The sequence below is a fragment of the Nelumbo nucifera genome, chromosome 1 (assembly GCF_055504915.1).
Source record: "Nelumbo nucifera cultivar China Antique chromosome 1, China Antique-T2T, whole genome shotgun sequence".
In the NCBI taxonomy this organism is placed as follows: Eukaryota; Viridiplantae; Streptophyta; class Magnoliopsida; order Proteales; family Nelumbonaceae; genus Nelumbo; species Nelumbo nucifera.
Window position 1 is genome coordinate 131,024,428 of NC_142649.1, and position 16,652 is coordinate 131,041,079.

The 16,652-nt window shown below is 36.5% G+C and overlaps 1 protein-coding gene across 1 annotated transcript; it reads left to right on the forward strand.

Annotated features, from left to right (window-relative positions):
* The first annotated feature begins 8,908 nt into the window (after positions 1 to 8,908).
* On the forward strand, positions 8,909 to 16,177 carry LOC104608158 (protein DEHYDRATION-INDUCED 19-like). Its single transcript, XM_010274051.3, has 5 exons — positions 8,909 to 9,247; positions 9,442 to 9,581; positions 11,931 to 12,008; positions 12,166 to 12,449; positions 15,653 to 16,177. The coding sequence occupies exons 1-5, from the start codon at positions 9,166 to 9,168 to the stop codon at positions 15,759 to 15,761; spliced, it is 693 nt and encodes a 230-aa protein (XP_010272353.1). The 5' UTR covers positions 8,909 to 9,165; the 3' UTR covers positions 15,762 to 16,177.
* Positions 16,178 to 16,652: the final 475 nt, after the last annotated feature.

The following is a 16,652-nucleotide window of genomic DNA, read 5'->3' on the forward strand; positions in this document are numbered from 1 at the left end:
TTTGGTTCTTGATTCAAGATTGATCATTGAAAAACATGTTTTTCTAAATATATGGAATTCGATTCCCTGCAAAGATGGGAGAAATTTTTGAAATTCGCCCTATCCATTCCGCAAGACTTGGGCGTCCATGTGATGGATATCCCATCCCTTCAGAGGGCAAAGAGGAAGCCACAAAAGAAGGCCACCAAACCCAAAAAGCAGAGGAAAAACAAGGCATCGGATGCTTGTCACTTTTGCAAGCAGACCGGCCACTGGAAGAGGAATTGTCCTCAATACCTGGAATCCAAGAAAGGTAATTTTGAATCTTGTGTCATAGAAACCAATTTGTTGGTAGTTTCTGTGTCCTGGTGTATTGATTCTGGGGCTTCAACTCATGCATGTAACTCACTACAGGGGTTCAAGGTTTAAGCAAAAGGCTGAGTAAAGGAGAGGTGACACTTTATGATACTGCACTAGGTGTCGGATTGAAACCCTGAACCGGACCAGAATTCCAGTATTGCCCTGCACCTTGGTGATGAGTGGGCAAAACTGGAATGTTACACCTGACCCCTAGACTCGATTATGATACTGCACTAGGTGTCGGATTGGATTGTCTTTGATATGCCAATCAGTGAGATCCTTAGAGGGGGTCAAAACCCGGGTATGTTGGGACAATTTGAGAATTCATCTGAGTGGGTGATCATAGTGATAGGATCAGCCCCTTTGTCGGACAAAGGTAATGATCGGGGAAGCACTCTCTCCGATGGAAACCAAGACTGCCGGCAGCCGATTTCAATTGTTGAAATTTTGTTTTACAAAATATATTTATATAAAAGATATATATTACGGCTTCTAAATGTTTGCAAAATGTTTTAATTCCCGGGATCCATGTAAGTAGAGAGTGCAGCACTGTTCCTTGCAACCAAGGGAGAGGTCATCTCTTGTCGGGCAGTGTTTGATCATTATGGGCTGAGAGGTTAAGTGTAAGGCCATTGAGGGTTATACCTGATGGGCTAATCTTGCATCTTCCCACAGTCCCTGGGTGTTACAAGGTGGCTTGGCCTATGGACCACTTAGTGTAAGTGTTGGGCCCATAGAGTCCATGTGATGGGCTCAAGGGGTTCACTGGGCTTTTCAGTGAATTCGGCTAGGCCTTGTAACAAAGGCTGAGCCAAACCCTTATGGCTGATGTGTAGATCAATGCTTGGGTCCCACGCCATACAAGGAAGCCCAACTGGGCAGTAGTTTGGAATACTAAGTGAGCACATGTACTTATTGGGTCTAAAGCCCATTTTGAGCTGGGCTGATTTGATCAGTTAAAGAAGGGGGCAGATCTGATATTAGATTAGCAGATAGGATAGGGTCTTATCCCTATCCACTCAGAGAGTCCAGAGAGTCCATATCCAAATAAGATCAGGAAGGGCTGATCTAATCTGCAGATAAGATAAGGACTCATCCTTATCACTTAAAGGAGATTTAGATCCAAATAAGATTTGGATCAGCAACTCCTAATAGGATTAGGAGCTGATCCCTTTAAGGTTATAAAAGGAGGAGGGGGCAGCATTCACTAACAGATTCTGACCTACAGAGAAAAGATTACAGAAGAGAGAAACCAGCATCCAGTAAGACTACGCTGATTTCTCCCTGCCGCCACCACCATTGCCAGTGCATCTTCATGGCAGTAGGAGTAATCAAGAACAGTTCTTCATATCAGTCCTTTGTGAAAGGGCTGATTGGAAGTCGTGCTCACGTGTCGTCCAACTGATTCTTGCGAAGGATCTGGTTCTTTGGAAGAACACTACTGATTCTGCTCCATCCTACACTACGCCATCTTCAGTGGGAGCAGTCTTTGGTTCCTTCCTTGGGCGTGAACACCTCCATTGGGAGATATTGTTTCTCTGTATCAGGTATATCCCTCTCCTGCTTCTGGTTTCAGATCTGGTTCGATTTATGTTTCAAGATTGATTCTTGAAAATGCAGATTTTCTAAAACAGGGAATATGATTCCTAGATGAGGGGAGAGGAAACTTTTGAAATTTCGCCCAACATACCTGCAGGGTTCGGCCATCCATATGATGGATCTCTCATCCCTTCATAATCCTCTTTCATCCATCTCCATAGCCTGTGGATTTGTTGAATAACTTCCCCAGTGTTTAAAGGCCTATCTTAGAGGATTTTCCCATACAAGCTACTGTTTCCAAAGCCCTTTGCTTCTTAAACTTTTTTGAAAGTCTTCATCTTCAGCATATCAAGGTTATCCATTAGTTTTTTTCTAGTTCTCCTTTTACAACAGCTGGAAGGGGATGAGAATTAAGAGTTATCATCGCTTTCAAGGGTAATCTCAGCTCATTGCTAGAGCACAAGGGTAGCTCTCTTCGCCAGGATGGGAATCACACATAGGGGAAGAACACCACGTCTCAACCTAAACTACTCTGTCTACACAAAAATGCCCCAAACTGACTCTACCATGTTAATAAGTCTATGTTTTTTTTAGGTGTAAATTCACTTTTACATCATTGAAAAAGGAGATTTTGATTCAGTCATCTATGGAAAATAGAACCGGGGTATTTTTGAATTTTACGCTAATATTGTTTGGTTGTTACAATGTAAAAGTTAAAGGCTTTCCACTCTGTTTCTGCTCTGAAACTCTCCTTACCATCGAACCCAGATGAAAGGCTTCTGATGGATATAAAGGTAAGGAAGTCACCTTTGCAATAAGGCCACCTCTACATCTAAATCAGTCCTTAGATTCACTAGGTGTCGATGGAGCAAAAGTGAAATGAACTTTGAATGCAAACTAGTGCTATGGGCTCTTTGATTTTGTCATGGAAAAAGAGAAAATTCCTCCTAATGGCAGGAAATGAAGCAAACGTCTTCTTCCCCCGACCTCTCCCAGAGAACCAAAGAAGGCTACAATTGTTGCCTTTAGTAGAGATCCAAACGTCCTCTCTACCCATGCCGCAACTATGACTTGGATACCAAATAAAAAAACGAGCACACGCTTATGAATGGTGCCAAACAATTTGATGGCGATAGCGTGTATATATAAAGGTGTGTAGGCAGTTGCACCAATGGAAAGAGAGATTATGGCGGCGTTCAATAGCGTGTATATATCGTGGATGGGACCGTTTTGGTCCTGTCCATGGTAACATATGGCATGAACAACATGGCCACACCCCAATTTATCATCCACAGTATTTTCTCGTGGACGATCCACACCATGGTGTGGATTGTTTGTGAGAAGGTTTCAGTGTAACGCACCTACATTACATTGATCTAATTATTCTAATTTTATTTAATCTTTTAATAATTTTTAAATTTTAAATTTTCAATATTTTATCAATAAAATAGTATTTTTTAATGTTAATTCTAGCACAAGTCTGATGGTTCTCCTTCTCAACTCTTTTTTCATTACTAGTAAAAAGCATGTCTGATGCACAGGGTAAAAAGAATAATTAATAGTAAATAATTATAACAAGGTAAAAAGAATAATTAATAATAAATAATTATAATTCATTTTTAGTTATTTTTAAACCAAGTATTTCACAATTACTCCATTTTTTTAATTAGTGGAGTACATAGATTTTACATGCAAAATAATTCGATTTGGTTGTTATTGGACTCAACATGGAGATGAGAGAGAGAGAGAGAGAGAGAGAGAGAGAGAGAGAGAGAGAGAAAATAAGCATACATACCTGTAATCTATACAAATAATCTCTAAAATACTACTATTCTATCAAAAAAAAAAAGAACAAAAAACCACCCCTTATAATGTTTCAATGTCATAGCTCAAGAAGTGGTTTAAACAAAAAAAAATGTAATTTTAAAGTTTGAGACAAGTAATGAAATTAAAAGAAGGGGGGACTTAAGAGTTCAAATGACCTAGCCTTTTGACATCCAAGACCCTATAAACATATTTTGCTTTAAGCAACTTCCAAACCCAACATATATAGCACAATAACAGTGAGAAGCCTTTGCCCAGAAGAAAACCCACTTAGCTGCAACTAGTTCATAAGGAAACATTGATCTTTCACCATCGTCAACTGGTTCATGAAGCTGTAGCTTTGTTTTTAAATCTATATACATAACCTAAAAGCGAAAGTTTTTTTTTTTAAAAAAAAGCAAAAGGTTGTACTGTTGATTGTTGTGCTTTTGCCAAATGGGATTTTTTTTATATAACCTAAATGAAATTTTATAATCTTATAATCTTTCCCTTTTCGTGCTTTTAACCATTACCATTACAAATTTGATTAATTAAAATGATGCCATTGAATAAAACAATAAAAAAACATTCATAGCATGTCATTTCTCCTTTACCATGGTGCCACTACTAACTATTTACAATAATGCCACTAAACTTCTATCTTTTTCATATTTGTTAAAAACCGCCTTTATCTCTCATTTTATTTACAATTGGGTTGTGTTGGGCCATATTTCCCTCCCTTGGGATACTTTAGGGGTTGGCCCAACATAGCCCTCGGCCCGAGCCTACGCAGGCCTACGTTGTGCTGTGGATCGGGCTGGTTCGCGAGCCAAGTCTTAGGCCAGGCCGGGCCACGAACCAAACTAATCCATGTTTTTTAAAAATTTTGAAAAAGAAATAATGAAAAGGTTAACATAAATTAAAAATTAAAAAAGATCTTAAAATTTTATTTTATATGAATTTTGATGTATACAATTGTTTATATATGCAATAATAAAATGAAATAATATAATAAAATTGAAAATAAATTTATGTATTAATATATTATATAATTATTGTATATAATATACGGCCTAAGCCCAAACTAGGCTGGTCCGCAAGCCAAGTCTTAGGCCAGGCCAAGCCATGAGCTGGGCTAAGCCATGTTTTTTTTTAAATTTTGAAAAAAAAATAATGAAAAATTTAACATAAATTTAAAAAATAGACAGAAATAAAGAAGATCAGAAAACTTTATTTTAGCTCGAGCCCGCATGGGCCCGTGACGAACTGGTCTACAGGCCAAGTCTTAGGCTAGGCCGGGCCACGAATTGGGCTAAGCCTATTCATGGGCTCGGTGGCCCAGTAGTTCAGCCCGACCCATTAACAATGCTAAATTAATTAATTAAATAATTTTAGATAGCTAGCCTTTACCAATCTTGCGTTGATAATACACAAGTTTTTTATTTACTTATTTTACTAAATTATTTAATTGGTTAATAATTTTATAATCTAACAAATTATTATTTCTAGCAAAGTAAGACAAAGAATCGTGTGTTTGTATATATATACATACTCTCACATGATTGTCTATTTATCTCATTTATTTTATAAATTTATTATTATTATTTAACTATTTACAATTATTCCACTATATAAAACAAAAAATACAATGACAAAAGTCATTTCTCCCTCTTTCTCTCTATTGCCCATGGACGTGATTGTTTATTTATTTATTTTATTAAATTAAATATATTATTATCCATTTTTTTATATTTATTTTAAATAGATCCTTTTTCCAATAAACTTTTAATTAAAAAATTTACCTTTCGCAATTTTTTTCCTATATAATAATTTACCTTTGACAAGCCACTTACAATCATGTTTTGCCCTGTAACGCAGGGGCTCCTCCGCTAGTAAGATTATAATACAAAGGAAATTGATTTATAGAACAGACTTACCTCTTTTACTAATTGGTTAAATAATCACTTAATTCCAGCATCCTCTACCCGCTCCATTTTTTTTTGAATCAGAAAGGTTGTCTCAATCAATCCACCAAGAAAGCCAAAGATTACTGAAGACAAAAAGAACCAAAAAACAAAATATGAACCTCCAATTAGTAAATCAAACAAAGTTGATTGTTAACTTATAATGACCTTTGCCGTTAAGAAATTGACGACGTTGAAAATGTTTTGGGCATCGAGGCATGTATCCCATGTTAAATTGTCATAGTTTTGTTGGTCTCTCATTTTCGTCCAAAAAAGAATTGGAGAACACTTAACATTGGGTCTATCACAAATGTCCAAAACATGCAGTGGTTTGTAACGAGTGTCCAAACCATACATTATTTTTTTTATTTTTATATGCGCACTCTTTCTTACTGTCTATATACTTGATATAACTTCAGATTTGAAGGATAAAATTGGTAACAAAATCAAGGTGTTTGACGAAAACGAGAATGACCGTTCTCATTTTTATTAATGGTCATAGATTTAAATATTAATTTTTATCAATAAAATTATATTTAAAATAATATTTTTTTTTATTTTTTTAATATTTAAAATAATATTTTTTAATTATTTAAAAATACAATTATTGTTTACATATTGATGCTTTTTTCAAATTATTTATCATATAAAATGCAAAAATTAGACATTTGTGATCGACTGTGTAGATATCCCATAAAATATATATGAGATACATGGAATCAAAAAGTGTGGTGTGTCCACACCACACCTACAGAGCGTCACCGTGGGTGTGGACTGTTTCGGTCCACACAATCTATCCACAGTTTAGAACAGTTGTGGACTATGGTGTGGTGTGGATTGGTCCCTACCACAAGGTGTGGTGTGGATCAGTCCACACCCACCAATTTCTCATCCACACTATAGAACACCCCCTATATGTATGCCATCAGCGATGGCCTGATCCATTACGGTTAAAATATCAGAATCAAAGCAACCAAGTTTTTAGCAGACCTTGTAACTAGCGATTCTTGCCTTTGTAGCCATGCCTCTGGCTTCCCTCACTGCGAACTTATAAAATTCTACATCTCCAACATCTCCTTTGAAAACTGTGGATGCCATGTCTGTTTGTGCCATGAATGGGCTAGATCAAGGTCTTCACGGAAGGTGAAGAGACGGGCCAGATCAAGGAAAGAGTTGAGGTGGCCCTGCGCTTAGGGGTGTCAACAGTATTCGAAAATCCAATTTCGAATTCGATATTCGACATAATCGAATCGAATTCGGATAATTTGAATATCTAATCAGTCGAATTCGGATAATTCGAATATCTAATCGGTCGAATTCGGATATCCTATTCTTACCGAATAGTTAATCGGATTCGAATTCAGATATGACTTGATTCGATTCGACAAATATCCGAATTCGATCGATTATTTAATTCTTATATATAATATATAAAATATCTTATATAATATATATATATATAATAATTAATTTATATAAATAATTTATATATTTATATACTTTATATTAATTAAATATTTATTTTATATATTTATTAATTATCTAAAATAATTAATTAATCAAATTCGAATCGAATCGAATATTCGAATATTTAATCGGATTCAAATTCGGATATTAATTTTTAATATCCGTCGAATATCGAATCGAATTCGGATATTTGATTCAAATTCAAATATTGCGTGATCTGATTCGAATTCGATCCGTTTACATCCCTGGTTGCGCTATGAATGGGAACAAGATGACGTTCTTCCCATTCATCTTCTGTGTTATGAGATGGTGGAAATGCCAATACTATTTGATCATTGAGCTGTTGAGAAGAAGTGGGAGCAAGGATTTAACACTAACTAAAGAAGATAAGAGTTTTATATCGATTTTTTCGATGAAAACTTTCCATCAAATCTCAATGTAGAGCGGAGTTTATGCTCATTTACGGTGTAAAACAACACCTCCGAGCAAAATAGAATCGGGCTACACCTCGGTTTTCATTTACACGGAAGACAAACGTAGCCTTAAAAATGGGATTATGGGCCTATCGGGATCCATACATCTAGACCTGTTTATGGGTCGGGCTCGAGCTGGGCTTTCACTCATCATTAACAGATTTTTTTTAAGGCCCGAACCCAAGCCCGACTCGACCATCGGGCCTACAACTTGGGCCCAAGCCTGTCCCTCATAAAAAGCTCGAAGTTCGGGCCTGAACCCGAACCTAAAGTTTAAAGCTCATATTGTTGCTATTGCTGAAGGGGCTGAACAGAGAGAGAGAAATTATAAAGAAAAAAAATAAAAAATGTATATATTAAATTATTAATATATATATATATATATATTTTTTACAAATCCTGAGCCCGGCCCGAAATACAATCGGGCTTAGTATTTTGGGCCTGAGATGAGATCCGCGGGCCTAATTACATGTCCAACTCGACCGGGGTGCGGGCCGGGCCGGCAATCGGACTACCCGGCCCATGAACAGGTCTACATACATCATAAGTCATAACCGACTGTGCTTCCCTCGGTTATCCCTGAATCTCTAGTGAAATTACAATATTAATCGCAGTTTTTATAGGTAAACCGTGAGATAACATTTCTAACATACAGCTGTCTGCAGACTGCAGTCGGTAACTTGTGCTACAATGGAAAAACACGTGGGGTAAAAGAAAATTTTTTGATGGATAATAGCAAATTGAGATTTGGGTCGTATCGTATCCAAAGAGTAAAATTGTGGCGCTCAGGACCTGGACGATCAAAATCGCTATTGGAAAATCTGACACCGAAATGTATAATCTGGACCGTTCATCTTATGGACTGTTAGCTTCCCACTACCCACCTGAAAATGTACGAGTTGAGATAAGGGCTGCACTGTATTTTGATAGAGACAACTAAGTCCAGGTACAGATATTGTGCGTCGTACGGTCCAGATTTAAGAACAACGAAGTTGCTGTTGGACGGTCCGATTAACGTTTGGACGGGGCTATGCTTATAGCTTAGGATAAGGACAGAATCGCAGAAATACATCACAGAAAATCGTGTCTAACAAGAGACCGACATCGACATTGCATGAGAGAGAGAGATAGAGTTTTAATTTCTACGGTAGATAAAAAAAATAATTAAAATAATTATAAATTAATTAAATATTTTCTAATAAAATTGTCCCAACGTTTTTTTTCCTCCCCCCTCTCTTTCTCTCTCTCTCATCCTTCTCACTGCAACTGCCACGTCAGCCTCCAGCCATGGCCACATAACCAGAGACCTCCGAAAGATGAAATAAAATCCTCTCTCTCTCTCTCTCTCTCTTTCTCGCGTTAAGAAAAAGTCAAACAAACCCGAAAAAAATAAAAAACAGGAGAATACCAGGAAAATATCGGAAGAAGAAGAAGAAGAAGAAGAAGAAGAAGAAGAAGAAGAAGAGAGGAGAAGTAAAAGCCAAAAAGATTGATTTTTGGTTGTTTATTAATTAATTTTTTTTAATCGTTTTGAAGGGAAAAAGATATTTGTTTGATCCTCCCTCGGCCTCTGGTCTTCAATGGATTCCGATCTATGGACATCACGCCTTGCGGCCGCGAAACGCCAATACACGTTGCAGCATCATCAGACCTCTCAATTAGGTATGTTGTTGTTTTTGTTTTTTTTTTTGATAGAAAACAAGAGGTTCTACACAAGCCGGGGGGTAGCACGCCCCCAAACTGTTTTTGGTTCGATCTATGGATGTTTGGTTTTCTGGTTCTCGATTTGTTTTCTGTAAAAAATGATCTTCCTTCCCCCCTCCCCCCTCCCCTTCCCCTGTGGGTATGGATATTAGATCGGTTGAGCTTCGACGACTTTGAGGTTGAAGAGGAGGTTCGCCCTGATTTCCCCTGCCCGTATTGCTATGAGGATTATGATATTGCTTCTCTATGTTCGCATCTCGAAGACGAGCATCCTTTTGAATCTAAAGTCACTGTGAGTTGAGTTGTATTTTATTTATTTTATAATTCTGTTCATTCAGAATTTGATTCTAATTGATGTTGTGGAATGAAAGAATCTTGGCATCTGTGATCACATGGTTATCTGATATGTCTATATTGGAATATTACCATTTTTCCCGAATTAACTTATCTGCTGTTCAAAGAAAACAGAGGCTAAAACTTTTTTTAAACTTATTTGTGTATGGGTTGCCGATGCTTCCCAAGCAAAAGAATCTCAATCATTCCTTCTCTTTTGGTAGATGAAACAAAGGATCCTTTATTGTGACAGGTCGGTTCATCTCGTCTGGTTTTGTTGTAGAGTTACCGTTTTATTATTTATCAGAAATGTTATGATTTCGCTGCACTTTCTTCTTACAAAGAACATACGAGTTACGAGAATGTTCTCCGGGGAACCTTGTGTTTTGGGAGTGAAGATTACGATTAGTGCTCATTTTTCTGCTAATCAAACCTGGGGGGCGGGCTGGATTTGATCCAGTTTAATAGCAACTACATCTACTGACTTTACATTAGCGCTAATTTTTCTTCCCGTTGTTGTATACTTATTGATAAATGAGAGTTTGTAAGGATACAAGATTAGTCAGCCTGTAGCTTTGATACCTCTCCCGATTGTCATTATATCACTTGCACTTTCTGGAGGTTAAGCTTAATGGCATGATGTTGGAGTATGCCTCTCATTATCAGGCTGGCTAACCGTTAGATTTGGAGCATCACTTGGACCTTTCTAAGCCAGTTACCCCGATTTTGATCGGAGGAATATGCCAGTGCAGAACAAGGAGTGGGGTGGTCTTTGGCATTTATTACGAGTCATTTGTTTTCAGTCTGTTGTTTAGGTCTCGTTGTTTTTGTATTTGAGATTGTTTTTCTTGTGTCCCAATTATATTGCATGTAATTGATTTTTAATACCGAGTGAATTTTAAGGTACCAAGCTAAGTTTCCAGCTCAGTCTTGGTCTTTGGCTTTGGATTGGGGGATGGGGGTTGATAATTCTCAAAGTTATCAAAGAGGTAGATAATCTGGTGTGACAAATTCTCCTCTTTTCTGTTTCATCTCCTTGTTAATTTCATTGCAGATTTCTAAACTTAGGTGTCGGAATAAATTGTGGTGTTCTTTTAAGTACAGTTCTTAGGAACACCTTATTACAATGCCCAACCCATGGGATCTTAACCACAGGCCTCTAGTGCACGTATTTAATATACATTTTCTCCTCTGATAATCCGGTGTTGGAATTCTTGCTGTTTTCATTTCAGATGGATGTAAAAGTTACAGAATTCTTGATAGATGTCTTGAAGTATTCCATCAGTTAGGCACTTATACAATATTATTCTTTTAGTTTTTATTTTATAGCACATTAAATGTATTACTTCCTTTATCTTCTTGGGTTCCTTAAGTGCTAAAAGACTATTACTTGCTAAGTTTTAGCAAAATTAAGAATGAACCAGCTTTCTTACCTTTTTTTTGTTGTGGGAGGGATTTTTTTTTGGTTCTTAACAGAGTTGTGATTCTGCAGTTCCTTTAAAGTTAACCATAAGGAGAGAATTAGCAATAGTGTTGTGAAGTAGACCAAGTACTAGAAGTTTAACTTAGTTTATTTCATACTTTGAGTTGTTATTTACTATTTCGATAATAGTCTCTTCTAAAACCTTTACAACCTAAAAACAAAAGAAGTAACCAATACACTTAAAGTGAATTATTCACTGAATCAATAATCATTTTCCATAACAACGGCCTATGAGATAAACTGCCTTGTTATTCTGATGCTTGAATATGTAGCTCTTGGTAAAACTTAGTTAAAGAAAGATAAGAAAAGAAGTATAGAATGTCTATCATTGGTTAGTCTGAGGGTGCTTCCTCATGTCATCAGGTGTACATTTGTAATTGTTGGGAATTATTTTTAGTGGGTGTAGGTTATGTTTGGCTTCCAAAGTGCTGCTGTTTCCAACTTGTGGGGATTGATGAAGACATGACTTGGCTAGCATGACAGTCACTGTAATATTCACATATTATGGTCTGATATTTTTTCAGTCCCAGCATCAAGAAGATAGAAATCTTGAAAAATGTTCCCCCCTACTTTCTCTACCTAGGGGCTATTTTTACTCTTTCTTATTGTATAAGGTTAAAAAGAGAATAGTTACAAGTTTGTTGGTCCATTGTGTGACACATATTTGTTCATCTAAATGCTTGTTCAGTCTCCAACTTGTTAGATAGATGAAAATAATGTGGTTATAGGCAGCGATTGGTTTGACTAATCATTTTATTACAAGTTGCTTGGTTCAAGCTTCTTACTTTTTTTTCCACACTTTTCTCTTTGCCCTTATGCTTTCAGGTTTGCCCCATTTGCTCTGTCAAGGTCGCACGGGACTTGCTAAATCATATTACTCTGCAACATGCTCAATTATATAAGATATCCTTTTCAAAGAGTTCCCTTTTTGGAAATGAAATTGCCTTATTTAATGTTTCCTTTTAAATGATTCTGGAAGAGTATGCTGGTACAGCTGTTTGGTTGTAGCCATTTAGTTGAATCTAAATCTTATAGTTGCTTGCCTTGACTAAAAGATTACTTGCAAAGGCGTCGCAGGTTACGCAGAGTTGCTATTCCCAACAGTCAGGCATTGTCTCTGCTGGGGCGAGATCTTCGTGAGGCCCATCTGCAGGTGCTGTTAGGAGGTGGTGGATACCGGTCCAACAATGCTAATACATCTAATGCAGTTACCGATCCATTCCTTTCATCATTTGTATTGAATTTCCCGGCATCTGAAGCAGAAGAAATATCAAAATCTGCGGTTTCCAGTGTCGAGGACACTCTTGTAAAGAATGTAACATCAACACAGACTTGGAAATCAAGGTACTTGTTCTTGAGGACACTCCTGTGCTTTTTATAGGTTCTTTAATTGACTTCGTTATTCCTTTTATGGTGATGCCTTAAAAGTTTTTGAAATTTAGGATTAGTTTGATACATGATATTTATGCACTAATAGTTTAATAATAACCCTTCCTTTACTTGATTCCAAAATATGTATTGTGGGTAGTATAATGGTGTACCACTTAAAAGAACTTTAGTGTAGTATGTAGATTTTGTGGATATTTAGCTAAAGAAGTAATTTGTTTATGCACCCGGATACCACTTTTCCTTCTTTTTTTTTGCATTTATCTATTTTGTTTGCAACGTACCTATTATGTCACTCTCTCTGTTCATGGGATTTGAAGACTTGGGTGCTTTACATTAGTTTTTAGTTATATTTTTTAATTACATAGTTTTTCAATCCAACTCAACTAGGACTAATCCCAACCATATGGGGTCAGCTATAAACCTTGTTCCACCATTTCATTCTGTTCTGCCATATCCATTGTTTGGGTTAAGGTGTAGTTCATCACTTTCGGGGAGAACATAGCACAGACATGGAGTGAAAATTCAGGATCCATGTTTATAAGAATTTGGCAAATGTTTTAATGCTGGTTGTGAACCTGGCACAACCTCCTTTATCCAGGCTTTGGGCTAGAAGTGTAAGATAGCTCACACTAGTGGAGGTTAATGGTGTAGCTTATATGTTATATGAATTATAAATAATGTGATAATTGTTAGCAAAGAAAAAACACTAAGGCTCAGTTTGGAAAGAGTACAAATACAAACATGTACAGTGCAAATATATACAAAATAATACAAAATACAAGGTTGTGCACTCTACATATTTGTATTTGTATTCCTTCCAAATGGAGCCTAAGCAAATAACTCAGTGCAAACAACATTAAGCAAATAAAGATTGATTGTATTAATATGTCAAGTATTACAAATTTACCATACATGTCCAGATTCTACAATGTGGCAAAGAGAAGAGTTCCCTTCAAGTGCCATGTCGGTGGCAGTGTCTATGTGTCTGAAATGAGTATTAAACCAATTTTCAAGTGTTCATGTAACCCATGTAACATTGGTTGCAAATTGTTGGAGATAGTTGAGTTTCTTGGGAAGTTTTGCATGGCATCACAGACATGTTCCTTCAAGGTGCCAAGGCGAAGCTATGCATAGGGGGTGCCTTGTTGCCTAGTCACCTAGGCGATGAGTTATTAAAATAATAAAAAAAATCCTAGGGTAGTTCCCTAGGTTTAACAGCAATAAGCAACAACATTTAACGAATAATTATGATAGTCCTAGTGAAATATGTATAAATCCCATATCAAAAGATAGAAAATCAATATATTTATGAGAAGAAAAGTAAGAAAGGAAAGAAAACATACAAAACATAACAGCTGAGCCCTTGTTTTGGTCCTAAGAAGATGATGATGAATTGATTATTATTGTGTGTCGATTGGATAAAATCTTCAAGTTACTTTTTACTTACCAATTCAGATTTTATGTTGTTTTTTTGATAAGTTAAGATTTCAATAAAATCTGAATTGGTAAGTAAAAAGTAACTTGAAGATGCCGTCTGATAACAGATGCTGAACTGAGAAGCTTATTGCTTTGTCTTTTAGTGAACAAGCTAGCTTTAAGGAGGTTGTGGGTTCCTTAATGGATGAAACTGAAATTGGATTGTTCACTATACCCTTGGAAATTTTATTATTTGTTAACTAAAAGACAAATCAATAAATGTTTCAGTTCAGCAACTTCAGTTGCTATCAAACAGCCCCTATGTCACTGATTTTACCTTTTCTTCATCTCTCTCTCTCTCTCTATATATATATCTATCTATCTATATATATATGGGTTCGACTATGATATGGAACAGATATGATATCTGAAAAACTTCTAACCAGTCAATTGGTATCATAAACGTGGTAGTCAATCAGGTGTTTTATCAAAATTCATGGGTGGATTTTGATTGGCCAAAAGTCTTCCCATACCATATCTTTTCCGCATCATAGATTTTCCCATTTATATATATATATATATCTTTTCCGCATCAAAATTCATGTGCGTGTGTGTTGTCTTGCATATAAATATTTAGGCGTTTGGACGAGGCAACCCTCCAAGAGTGCCTTATTGCCTAGGCATCACCTTGACAACCATGGGAGCAACAAGGGTACAAGGTGATGAAAGGTGGTTGAACATACACAACTCACATCATCTGCGTGCTGCCTTTCACTGTATAAAGGCTAATGCAGAAATTCAAGAATTAAAAATATCAGGATCTGTTCAAAACAGGGATGCTGCCCCCTTTCAATAATCTGTGCATATATCCCATATAAAAGACATGATACACCCTTATTTATGAATATAAAAGATAATGTACAAATCATCATGAGGTTTTAGTATTTAAAACAAGTGTTTCTTCACAACTATTTTGGGGTATGTGATTTATCAAAGAAAAGGATTTTCCCAATTACCATCCTGAAACACCCATCAAAATTAGAAATTAGCTTCTGATCTCTATAGGAAGTCTGGGATATGTCTTAACTGAATAAACACAAATAAGTTTATCTAATAGTTGTTTGATAGCAGCATATAATTTTAAGTTGAAATGGGGGAACACAATGTAAAACTAATTTACCAAGAGGTGGTGCTGATAGGACCAGTTATAGGTTTAAAGAGTTGGGATTAAGATTATGGGGCTTTACCTAGTTTGAGTTGATGTAAATCTGCACAAAGAAGTGTAGTAGTCATATTCTTTCTTTATATTATTTTAGAGTTTGAATTTGTTATAGTTGCAATTTAAGATGATAGTGCAGACAGCTTCGGTGAAACATGTTGTCAAGTGGTACCATTTTTTGGGGGGTGAGGTGGATTGCAGCAAGGATGAATTGAAAAGGAGGGATGTATTTCAGTGTGTTGGTATTTATAACCATGATTGAAAATTCAGGTAGGTCCTTAATTGATTATAATAGTTCATGACTTTCTAACATATTAGTTTCGCCCAAGGAAGATGGATTCTCACCTGCAATACATAAACTATTAGAAAATTTATTAGAGAATCTTAGCTTTTGTATGGACGATTGGTATATATGCTTGAAACTGAAAGATAAAAATCTTTGAAGTACACCAATGGTTGTTGAAATTGAAGATTCCTGAAGATTAGGTTCTGGCATTTTACTTTATTTTATATTTGCTTTCAGTTTTGATTCTTCATTAAGTCACGAAGAGCGAGAACAGAAAATCAGACAGGCTACTGTGAGAGCTGGTTTCGTTCAGGATCTGCTTCTTTCGACTCTGTTAGGAGACTAATGGAAGTAGGAGGGCCCCAGAAACAAGAGGTAAACAAGCAACTTCGTGATCCTCATCGGAGGCAGTTTTGGGGTCCTAATGGTGGTTAGGCACAGTATACCATGGGACACCAAACTACAAGCCTTCGCTGGATGCTTCTCTCAATTCGACAGCCATCAATGATGGGAACATCCCATCCAATTTGCTGTCTGTTGACCACAAATATGCTACAAGCCTACAACTGAAGAAGGGATGATATTCTTGGATTTACCATCTTAATGCTTCCTCCCATAGTTTCACCTATTCTATGTTCAGACGATTCATGCTTAATTTATTAGTAGTAAGAAACAGAGTTGGATTAAACTTCTGTGGCGGATCCTATAATTTCTATAGACTACTCATTCTGGGGGGAAATAGCCAGTGGAATACTTGATCAATGTCTACTTTCACCATCATTGCCTGGAAAATGTACGATCTTTGTGATTTTAAGAAACAAGCTTAAAGCCTTGAACATTAAACATGAAATGCCAAAACTAAGAGATTTAGAAAAAAATAATGGTGATGGTTCCCTGCTAAACTATTGCTTCGTTTGGTGCCCCCAAAACCAAGAAGAGCTTCTTTGTGCTATGTGGGTCTACTAACAAGGCAAGAACTGAGCAGCAAATTTGGTGCCCACAAGTTGCAGCACATTGATTCTCACCTAATCGATTAGCCAGATTTCAATTCATGACGGTTTCATTCCACTTTCAGACATTAAAACCTAGGCGTCTGTTTGGTGTCGATGCCATTGCTCCAGAAAACGGTGACACATCAGTGTCATATTGGAAAACATGGTGCTTCAGAAAATGTCAATATATTTGGAACCGTTTTTTCATAAAAAATGGTGTTTCAAGTTACATCTTGGAAATCGAG